This window comes from Otolemur garnettii, unplaced genomic scaffold (genome assembly GCF_000181295.1).
Source record: "Otolemur garnettii isolate 467f Iridium unplaced genomic scaffold, OtoGar3 scaffold00042, whole genome shotgun sequence".
Taxonomy (NCBI): Eukaryota; Metazoa; Chordata; class Mammalia; order Primates; family Galagidae; genus Otolemur; species Otolemur garnettii.
The window spans coordinates 12,145,170-12,157,137 of NW_003852437.1; the positions used below are offsets into that span (position 1 = coordinate 12,145,170).

At 37.4% G+C, this 11,968-nt stretch overlaps 1 protein-coding gene across 1 annotated transcript in view; it reads left to right on the forward strand.

Annotated features, from left to right (window-relative positions):
• The first annotated feature begins 1,105 nt into the window (after positions 1 to 1,105).
• The window catches only part of AHI1 (Abelson helper integration site 1), a 126,728-nt gene continuing 115,865 nt past the window's right edge, over positions 1,106 to 11,968 (forward strand). The window contains exons 1-3 of the mRNA XM_023513539.1: positions 1,106 to 1,221; positions 3,813 to 3,876; positions 5,332 to 5,456. Coding sequence (XP_023369307.1) covers positions 3,867 to 3,876; positions 5,332 to 5,456 — 135 coding nt within the window. The 5' untranslated portion in view covers positions 1,106 to 1,221; positions 3,813 to 3,866. The remainder of the gene's footprint in view (positions 1,222 to 3,812; positions 3,877 to 5,331; positions 5,457 to 11,968) is intronic.

Consider the following 11,968-nt stretch of genomic DNA (forward strand, 5'->3'; position numbering starts at 1 on the left):
TTGCCCATCAGCTTTCCTTAGTGTGTATTTAATGTGTCGCCCAAGACAATTCTCCTTCCTCCAGCGTGGCCTAGGGAACCCAAAAGGCTGGGCCCCCTTGACATGCATCCTGCTAACACTCTGTGAGGATGGTGGTGGCTGAAAGCAAGACAGAAATCCAGAAGGGGAGGTGGTTTAGAGTGGAAGTGAACTCCGTTTGGCACCCGCTGGATTAGTGATCATTCTCATTGACTTCTCACAGGATTTGGAGAAACCTGAAACACGCTTCGCAAGGTGCAGAGATGCCGCGAGAAGGGAAACGCCGGCCTCCACGCAGCACTTTCACTGCACACGAGAAGCAACAGGCTACGCGCGGCTCCAACTGCAAAAATGGCCTCCGCTTCAATAGTCCCGGAGTAGCGCCTCTGGGATTTCCTCATCCCCGGGGCCTCAGAGTTGAAGATGGCGCCTGTGGCAGAATTAGAAACGTGGAGGGGGACATTAAGTGTAGAATAAGATGAGGTTTTACCTGTGTTTTGTTTTCAACATATAGTTGAACACTCAGCTCTAGACGAACTGTGGATAATTCTTAAGATTTTGTCTGTTTTGATTTGTCTCTACGATCTCCACGCTTCACGCCATGTTTTACTTTGTGGGCGCGCGGCAAATCTGTTCCTTTGCCTCATTCATTTTCACATTCTTGGCGGTTCCACCGCAGTCTCCTCGCCTCGCTTCGCCCCCTCAGTTCCTCCCGGGCACTGCCTGCTAGTTGTGAGGCGCCAGCCCAGTCTGGGAGGGGAGCGCGGGGAAGAACCCAGCTCCGACGGGCACCCGCGCACTCGCGCTCCCCTCACGCTCCGGGTGGCGGAGATTCTTTCCGCCTTCCCGAGTCGCGGAGGCGTGAGCCCTTGGAGCGAGCGCGCCCGCGGCAGGCTGAGGGCCGGCACCTCCGGGGTGGGGGCGCGAGCGGCGCAGCGCGGGGCGGGGCGGGGCGGAGGTTGAGGGCCGCAGCGCCCGCCGCCTGGGTCGTCATGGGAACAGTAGCGTAGGCAGGCGTGACGTCAGCGGGCGGCGCGCTGCCCGCACTGCGGCACCCGGCGCGCTTGGAGAGCCAGGGTCGCGGGCGGATGGGCGGGCTGAGCTGTCGCCTGATTCCCAGCGCGTCCTGTGGCGCAGGGAGCCGATTCGTACCGCGCCGGCTGTCTGCTGGGGCGCGACAGACACCTCTGCGCACTCCTCTTTGTGAGTACTTTGTAGGGCCCGGGCGCTCGGCCTGTCTCGGCCGTCTGGAGGGGCAGCGGTGCGGGGTCTGCTCCAGTCCGAGAGCTCGGGGGTCGCAGTGCGACACCGCAGGCTGAACGGCCCGGTTGCCAGGTGGGCTGTGAGAGGATTTTGAGCTACCTCCGTGTACTTAATCTGCTCTCTTCTCTGGTCTCCTTGTCTCCGGAGTATTGAGCATGGCACTTCAACAGACTTTTATCTTTGCCTTTCGTATTCTCGACCCTGGTTTAAAAAGCTGCTAGATCCCGGGCGTATTCAGTGTGTTAATTTCCTTTTAGAATGTCAACGTGGTGCTGAATCTTGAACCTGTCAAAAGCTTTCTTAATTCCATCTGAGAAAGGGTGATAGATAGGTAATATTTTTAAGTGTCAATAGAGTTGTTTCGACATGACTAAAAATTGAAAAAAGTTGTAGACTATTAGGGAATTCTTATCAAATGGTTGCACTGTATTTCAACATTACTGTGAAAATATGGCTTTATTTTGAGAAAGAGATGCTAACAAGTTTTTTTCACCTGTTGCGTTAACGATGCCGTTACTGTTTCAGCTTTCAATAAGAAGATTGCTTGTTTTGAGGACTCCGGGAAATTTTTTTTAAAAATGGAAAGAAATTCAAATTCCAAAAGCGTTATTAAATCATGTTTGGAAACTTGTTTATGAAAAATAATATTTATGAATTTAAAATCTTTTTTGTTTATGAAGAATCTTGTTTGTTTATAAATCTTGTTCATTTATATAAATTGAATACATATACAGGATTTTTGTTTGCCTCTGTTTTCCCTTAGTATAAAATTCAGTAAACGAGTGAAATATGCAACCCCCTTAGCTTTTTCTGCCCTTGATCTTTAGTGAGATTTTGGCTGATAATCAGGTGATCAGGGAAGGATAAAATGATATGAAATCCAGTTAATTTTCCTACATATTATCTCTTAGAAGCTCCTGTCAAGGGGTTTGTGTGAGAGAGAAGTTTTAAAGTAATGGTAGTATATATAAGATTCAGGAATGTTTTAAGTTTGCCCTTAATTTTTGCAGATACTGTTACTAATCAAAGTTAGTCATTAATTCTATAATATTGTTTGCTGCAGTATATGTTAACATTTAGAGAGGATTATTTCTGTAATGTATTAGCTATATTACCATTAAATAATATTAGTGTTTATTCAATTGTGCTAATGCATAATTTAACAAGTAACTGTTACTAATAAATGTACACATATAAGTAATTATGTGTTTTATTTATTATATAGTTATTTACTTATTCTTAATACAGTAATAAGGGACATAAAGTTATTTTATTGAGCATGTTCAATGTGCTGCTTAATTTGCTTTTCTTATTTTCTTTCCTTCTACAATAAAGTAGGTGCCATTTTGATTTCTGAGGCAAGAAAAAAACAGGCTTAGTGAAATTAAGTAGCTCGCCCAAGGCCACACACACTAGTAAGTGACAGAACAAGAGGTCAAGCCTGAGACTTCTTGACTCTCCAGCTATTATTGCTACCTTTAAAAATGGGGTTACATAGATAAAGAGAGCATAGGCCTGGCGCTCCAAAAGCTAGTAGTGTTGTGGGGTTTTACTAGGAAAATTCAGGGTTGAAGTAGAGGGAGGTATGAACATCAAGGGACTCCAGGAGCATGAAGTATAATGCTTACTCTCCCTTTAGCTGAAAGTGTTCCCTCTCACTGCCTCCGGGGTACTATTTGTCTAAGATCAATGAGGAGTTTGCTAGAATGACAAAGGAGGGAAAGCATTTTTCTGGTGGGAGGGGTGTATGTGTAATAATACAAATGATACAACAGCAAGAGAGTTTGGTACATTTGAGGGCCTGCAGGTAGTTTTACATGGCTGGAGCACAGAGTGTGTTTGAAAGTGAACCGGTCTTGCATTTTATTCTTAAAAATTTATGTATATTGTGACCTAATATGGTGATTAATATCTTTGTTTTAGACACATGCTTCTGTTTTTAAATAAAATTGGCAATTCAGGAATTTCCATGGTTTTGAGTAGCTCTGACACAACATTATATACCTTTCTCATATTTATTTGAGAAAGATGGTACAAATGCTTGTGTTAACCTTCTCTGTTGTAGCAGAATTTTCAGTGGCAGATACAAAGATATGTGAATTCATTATCTGTGAGGATGCTACCCAGAGCATACTTTAATTAATGTAATAAAGTATGCTCTTAGGAAAATCAATCCTGAGATGCAAATTGGTTTCTTAAAATCACATTGAAACGTTCATTAATTTATTAAAACACTCTTAAAGTTTATTAAAATAACAAATTAGATGTTTGCCACCTTAAAATTTTTTTTTTTTACTTTTAATTTCAAGTCTATAGATATTCCAGTATGATCCAGTTTGCTTCACTTGATTTCAGGACCCTAAATTGATTGAAGTATACTCAAAAGTCATTTGCATAAAATTGGGATAAGGGCATATAGCTTTATTGGTATAAACCCAATGAAGTAGTGGACATATAATGGCATAATCTTGCATAGAGAATATTTTTATTTGGGGATTCTGTATTACTAATAAATCCTCTTGTTTTAATAGGATCTTGACTGAGTCAATGCTTTACATTGTCTGTGTTCTCCATCAAGCTGAGATATGCCCACTGGTAAGACTTTTGTAAAGTTTATGTATAAACTTCATATTTTATACACATATTTTTGTTTGGTTTATTTTAAGGGGTTCTTTAACAGATTAAGGAATAAAGAGATGCCATTGACCAAATACTACATTGAGAAATATTTGTTAGTTTTATATTTAATTTTCTATTTTATGTTGGTGATTAAGGTTAGTATGTCTTCAGTGGATGGCAGTTTGGGACTCAACTGAACAGGTAAATAATGATTATAACATATGGTTAGGTTTTATTCTTTATCATCAACATTAGATGTTTTACTCTCAGGCAGCCATCGGCAAACTTTTCTTGAAAGTCCAGGTAGTAAATATTTCAGGCTTGGTCTCTGCTACATCTACTCAACTCTGTCATTAAAGCATGAAAGCAGTCATAACAATTATTAACCAAATGGGCATGTTTAATTTCAGTAAAACTTCATTTACTAACACAGGTGCCTGCAGGCCATAATTTGCCAGCACTTGCTCTGTAATATTCATTCAGTCAGCATTTATTCATTTAAGACATGTCTATTGAGTTTTTACTCTATACAAGACCTCATGGTAGTAGCCAGGGATGTAGTTATGCACTTGAAGTATAGTGGGACAATATATTTATATAGATGAAAACATAACTGTACAGTTTCCATTTGCGTTAAGTGCTATGAAGAGAGACAACAGCCTGCTGTGTGAGAAAAGGAAAACTTAGATGAAGTCATCAGGAAATGTTCCATTTTAGAGGCAACATTTAAGCAGCTTAACATCAGCCAAGGGAGGAATTAGGGGATCCTTGCTCTAGGTAGAATCAGCTTCACCTGGGAAGGAGCTTTCTCTGATAGTGGAGCTACAAGAAGGAAAGTATGGCTAGAATGTTGGAATCTAAGAGGGTATTTGTCTTGATTTGAAACTGTAAAGATAGTCAGGTCAGGAATTGCAGAACCCTGCAGAGAATTTGAAGGACTTATTTTATCCTAAGTGAAATGGGAAACTTGCAGGGTGTTAGTAGGGGCATAACATGATCTGATTTGTGTTTTAAAGGAAGAAACAATTGTTAATATTTGTTGAATGCTGATTGCAAGGCAGGCAGTTAGCCATTTTTCTTGTAAAATATCTTTGACATGGGGCTATTGTCATTTTACAGACAAGGAAAATGAATTTTAGAGATGTTAAGTAACTTGTCTAAAGCCATAGGACACATAACTAACAGCAGTAGATACTATTGTACATGGGAAGTAAAATGTTAACAAAGGAGACTTTCATCAGGAGTGGTTAAAAGCTAAGAGGGATACGGGTGAGTGTGTTATCACCACAGTCAAAAGAAAAAGTATTTTAAGGAGAGAATGGTTCTAATGTAACTAGAGAACTCATGGAAGTATTTTCCTTAAAATAACAGTAATTTAGGTATATGTTATAAAAGAATTGTTTAGAAAATGATATGTGTTTATCTTTTTAGCTGAAAGTGAAGCAAAAGTAAAAACCAAAGTTCGCTTTGAAGAACTACTAAAGATGCACAATGACCTAATACATGAAAGAAAAAAACTGAAGAAAAAACTTGTCAAATCTAGAGAAAACATCTCAGTGAGTAATTTATCATTTGATGATTTGGCAATGTTTTGCATAAAATACGACTTTCATTGTTGAAATTGTAGAGAATTTTAGAAATTAAAAACCTGTGTCATAGTCAATCATACATGGTAAAAAAAAGTTTACATTAGAATCAACATCACTCTTGGAGTATTGAGTTCAGTCTTGCGTGCAGCCTTCACAAAGAACATAGACACACTGGTCAGAATTATCAGGGGTAATGAGTAAAGTCAAAATTAGCCAAGATACATAATTTTGAAGAAAATACAAAATTTTAACTCACAGTTGTGAAGAACTTAGGAAGAAATATCTCTCCATAAGTATTCAGTGGCTTGTCTTTATTTAGACTTGTTATATGATCATACCCAGTAGAACTAGGAGAAATCAATGGCCTTGAGGCAATAACTACCCTTTTGTGCTTGAGGTGTACTTAAAAATAATAAAATTTTTGGCAGCACACTAGAAGAGATTAAAAATGTAGAACCTAAAGCAATACTATACAAACCAGCAACCAACTAAACCTGATGCCCATGGTAAATCATAAAGAGTCTGAAATAGCATCCACAGTTGATGAACTATTCACTGTACTTATCTCACTACTTCTGTTCTTTTTTTTACTCCTTTGACCATAATCTCTTGTGTCCTTACTCACACACACACACATACACACACACAAAAAAAAACCTCAGTTCTTGTGTATCCTGATAAATGGTACTAAAAATAGTATTTCTTTAGCCTGAGTTTTATGATGTGTTTTACATTCTGCATTTTGCTAATAGCAAGTTTTACCCCTTTCTTTATTTTTTCATGAGACTTATTCATTTTAATATTCTCTCTGGCAGCCATCAACAAAGCAGTAGGTATTTTGAAGCAAGGCAGAAATAAGTACTATCATTGGCCAGAATCCAGCCTTACACATGTGAGAATTCATAGTATACCAGTATGCTAGTGCATGCCAATGTAGAACTGCGGCAGAATTGGACTGGTTAGATCTCCCTTAATGAATGCTGTCTTTAAGTAGACTATTGCTTTTTCTGCTGGTACTAGTACACAGTAAGGTGGGGAATAGTGTCATGTGGAGGTTGGAACCTTACATATCACTATATGCCCTCCCCTCAGAGTGGATTACATTGGACAGAACCCTGAAAACAGTTGTCAGCAGAGTATTTTTATAGTCCGAGTCAGGGGTCCTCAAACTTTTTAAACGGGGGCCAGTTCACTGTCCCTCAGACCATTGGAGGGCTGGATTACAGGCCCCTGGATGAGTTGGCTGCTAAGCAGGACAGGCAGTGGCAGCAAAAACACCTGGCAGGCCGGATAAATGTCCTCGGTGGGCTGCATGTGGCCCGCGGGCCATAGTTTGAGGATGCCTAGTCTAAGTTGATCAAAGAATCTCATATTTTCTCTCATTGTTAGAGAACTGGGATTGTGAGCCCTGAGCAAGATGCATTTTAGGCCAGGAATTCTAGATTAAATGGATAACCAGTGTATGAGCAAAGGTTCTATGTCCATTTACCTAAAGTCCAGCTTAGATGTTGGGAGGCACACAAGTGTGAAGTGGCTAGGTATAATTTACCCAGCTTCTCTTGATAAACATCAGGCCTGAATAGGCTTCTTTTCTTTTGGAAATAAGTATGCTAGGGAAAAATATTTAGGAAGAGAGTTTCTACCTCAACAGAAGGGGAATATTTCTGGAGGACTTAGAGGAAAACAAAATGTTTTTGAAGTGATTAACTTTAGGAAGTAGAAGATGAATACCTGCCTTCATTTATAGGTGCCTGAGTACTTTCTATCTTTGAGGCACTGTTCTCAGAACTATATATATATTTATTCACTTATACAAACAAAATTACAAGATTTTTATTTCTGTAAATGAGGAATCTAGATCATGGAGGTTGAGTAACTTGCCAAAAATTACATAGCAGTGACCCAGGATTTAAACACTAGCAGTCTGACTGCAGAATCCGCTCTCTTAATCACAACTTGATATTACCTATTTTAATAAAATTTGAATAGATAAGACCTCTTTCAAACAGAACTGGGAGTCTGATACACAGAACAGGTTGAAATTAAAAAGAAAACAATCTGAAATAAAATTAAACAAGGAAAAAAGCCACAGCAAGAGATTCTCAATAATGATAGGTTCATTTTATTATGTTCCCATTGTGTAAAACGCACTGTAGTAAGAACTTTACAAATATTATTTCTAATTCTCATTTTATCGTAATCATGCAGGGCTTTGGGCTCTTATATTGCACATGAGAAATTAAATAAATAAAAATGTTAAATAGTTTGCCCTGTGTCATATAGTCAAAAATAGGATAACTGGGATTTAAGAACACAGCCTCTCCAATTTTTAAGGCCATGTTGTTTCTTCAGTTGCTTCCTTAAAACTATACCTCAGGCCTAAAATAGAATTGGCACCATGGGAAAAATCTCATCAGTGATGGAGAAGACAAATTTGAGGCACTTCACCATGAGAAGAAATGGCCAAAACTAAAGTGAAAGAATAATGAGGATGTATGATATTTGACTACAAACGAGTATCCCAGAAATGCTACTGAAGTAGAAACAAAGGCATAAAGAAGAAATCTTTCTGAGGTTAAAAATAAGATCTAGTTAACCAGTTTGATGAAAATATTTCAAATTGTATATGAAAACACCACACAGTACCCCATGATTACATTAATGTATACAGCTATCATTTAATAAAAAAAAAATTAGATCTAGAAAGAGATAAGTCCATCTTGCATTCTGGGAAAAATTTGTGAGATAAGAACTATACCTAGAAACGTTTTGTTTTTAAGAGAAAAATAAATTTTGTAAACATCTAAAAAGAAAAACATCTAATGCATTTCAGACTTCTCTCTAAAACAATAGATCCAAAAAACAGTGGAAAGGCTCGGCACCTATACCAGCTAAGGCGCCAGCCACGTACACCTAAGGTGGCGGGTTCGAATCCAGCCCGGACCCGCCAAACAACAATGATGGTTGCAACCAAAAAATAGCCGGGCGTTGTGGTGGGCGCCTGTGGTCCCAGCTACTTGGGAGGCGGAGGCAGGAGACTCGCTTGAGCCCAGGAGTTGGAGGTTGCTGTGAGCTGTAATGCCACGGCACTCTACCCAGGGGGACAGCTTAAGGCTCTGTCTCAAAAAAAAAAACAACAACAACAAAAAACAGTGGAAAAATATAGAGGGAAAAATTATGACACAAGGACTAGGTACTTGTTAGTCATTCCTGAGGGCAGCAGTAAACAAATGGGAGTTAACGGAGCACTATTACCAATGTTGACTCCCCAAAGAAATAAAACCAAAAAATGAAAACTATTGAAGATGTCTCAGTTGAACATGTACTACCATTTATGGACGTGAATCAAAATGAAGAATTTAAGAACAGAAAATTTATGATCTGGGAAGGTGAGATAAAGAAAAATTGGTTAAAGGATACAAAAATACAGTTAGATAAAAGCAACAAGTTCTAGTATTTGATTGTAAAATAGTGAAATCAGAGGGAAAGTAATAAGTTCTAGTATTTGATTGTAAAGTAGGGAAATCAGAGAATAATAACTTCTTATATATTTCAAAATAGCTAGAAGAGACTTGGAATTTTTCCAGTACGAAAGATAACTGGGGTGATGGGTATCCCTGTTGCTCTGATTTGATCATTATACATTGTACATATATACCAGAATATCCCAGGTACCCTCAAAATATGTATATCTAGTATGTATCAATAAAAAAATTTAAATTATGACCTAAAAATACTGTTGAATGAGCCTTGAAATCAGTTAAATATTGTAGAACTTTCTCAATTATATATGCCAGAAGTAATTCCTGAAGATTTATATTTTATATATATATGTATATGATAATGTAAGGTATCAGAAACTGATTGTTTTCAAAGATTGTGCAAAGCTTCCTCCCTTGCAAAGGAAAAGTCATATAACTATATTTTTACCCCAAGGGATAGTCAAAAGTTGTAATTTCATATTAGAGTTAGAAATAGGCAAAGCAAATAATATATAGTATGTAAAATAGATTATTATACTTTCTAAGTCATCAAAAGTCAGAAAAAAATCAGATTTTTTTTTAAAGGAAGAAAGTAATGAAGAAATTTAAGAGCAAACTAAGCTTTGACTATAAATGTAAATGGTTTAAACTTCCTATTTTAAAAAGCAGGTTCTAAAATTGATGTTTAAAATATCAGGTATTCTACTTTCAAAATTCGCACATCAAATAATAAGATGACAAAGTTTAAAAAGAAAAATGTGCAAAAATATAGTAGACACTGAGGGTTCTAAAAAGAAACTGCTGTCTCATTTTGAATGTATATTAAAAGGAAACTATAAATAAAAATATAAACAAATTGAAATTAATCATGTAAAAGATACTCCATCTCAGTCAAAGTTTTCACCCCAAGAACTTAATTATAGCTTAATAATTGGATACCAGTATTATTAAGTTAGTACAAATAAACTGAATAAAATATCATATAAAATTAACAAAAATGTCATCATATTTTAATTAGGAATAGAAAAGTAATGGCTTTTTAAAAAAACATTTGTTGTTCATGTATGTAAAAATTATGCATACTTATGTAGGGATCTTTCTGAGAAGGGAAGGTCACCCAGAGATGACCTGTATACACCTAATCTACAGGTTCTTCCTTTAAAATCAGGACTTATAAGAGAAAATCTCTTTTCATCATTAATTATTTAATATTCTTAAAGTTTTGGTAAATAAAATAAAGCATGAAACAGATTCTAGGAGAGAAATCAGTCATATAAAAACATATAAAAGACAGGACATATTAAAATAAAGACCAAATCAAACTTCTTTTATTAATTTTAAAGTATTATGGGGGTGCAAATGTTTTTGGCTGTATGGTTCACTTTTGTAATGCTGAGTCAGGGTTATAAGTGTGCCCTTCACCCAGATATGTTCATTGTGCTTGTTAGGTGCAACCTCCATTTCTTTCCTCCTGCTTGACTTTCATTGGGTTTTACTTCCCTCTATGCACATGAGTACTCATCTGTTTGTTCCAGTTTAAGAGTACATGTAGTGTTTGTTCTTTCATTTTTCCCCCCCACATATCTCCCTATATTGTAAGCAGCAGATGGGATAGTTCTAGCTATACTTAAAAAAAAAAATTAATTTACAAAAGCAGAGATTTAGTGAAGCACCTGGGTGGTATTCTCTGGAGCTTACACATGGATGCCAACCCAGAGCAGCAAGACCATTAGGATAATGGTCTCCAGTTCCATCCAAATTGTTGTAAAAGACATTAATTCTTACTTCTTCATGGCTGAGTAGTATTCCATGGTGTACAGATACCACATTTTGTTGATTCACTCATGAATTGATGGGCACTGGGTTGATTCCATATTATCATAATTGTGAAGTGGGCTATAGTAAGTGTTTGAATATAGATGTCTTTTTGATGAAATGAAATATAAACAAATCAGCAATTATAGTTAGGTACTTCAGTACCCTATCCCAGAAATTGATACACAGTCAAAAATCAATTAAAATACAGAAAACTTCAGTAACATGATCAACAAATTTAACTTGAGTTTTGCAGAATATTGTAGCCAACAAACAGAATACTCCTTGTTTTCTAGTGTACGCAGTATATTCACTAAGACAGACATAATTCTTGGTAATAAAGCAAGTCTAAATAGCTTTAGCTTAAACTATAAATATTAAATACATTTAAATATAAATTAAAAATTTTATAACACAACACAAAGCATATATTAGATCATAGTAGAATTAAACTAGAAATAATTAACCAAAAGATATCCACAATATCTCAAAATATTTGGGAATTAATACCCTAAATAATCAGTATATTAAAAAGAAAAAGTTGGGCGGTGCCTGTGGCTCAAGGAGTAGGGCACCGGCCCCATATGCTGGAGGTGGTGGGTTCAAACCCAACGCTGACCAAAAACTGCAAAAAGAAAAGAAAAACTCAACCTCATAAAAAAAGGCAGGCAAAACATATTAACGGAAACTTATATCCATTGATGAAGCTTTCCCCTTTAAAAAACAAAAAGAGTATGAAGAAGAAGTTAAGCCCCAAATAAGCAGAGGAAATAGTAAGAGTATAAATCAGTGAAATAAGAAACAAAAACAGTCGAATCCATTGGTAAATTAAAGTGCAGATCCCTTTTAAAAAGCGGTAAGAGAATACAAGCTTCCAGGTATACCTTCCTAGGTAGAGTTGTGTAAGTCTCACTTAATTCTATCAACAACAGCTTGTAATAACGTGCAAAGCATTGCCAAGCAGGGAAGCTCACTCAAACCTTGGTATTTCTGGAGTTTTTTTTTTTGGGGGGGGGGCCGGGGCTGGGTTTGAACCCACCACCTCCAGCATATGGGGCTGGTGCCCTGCCTTTGAGCCACAGGCACCGCTCAGGCAATCCACCTGCCTTGGCTTCCCAAGTGCTATGATTACAGGCGTGAGCCACTACACCCGGTAGTTTGATGATACTGAGGGGTTTTTTT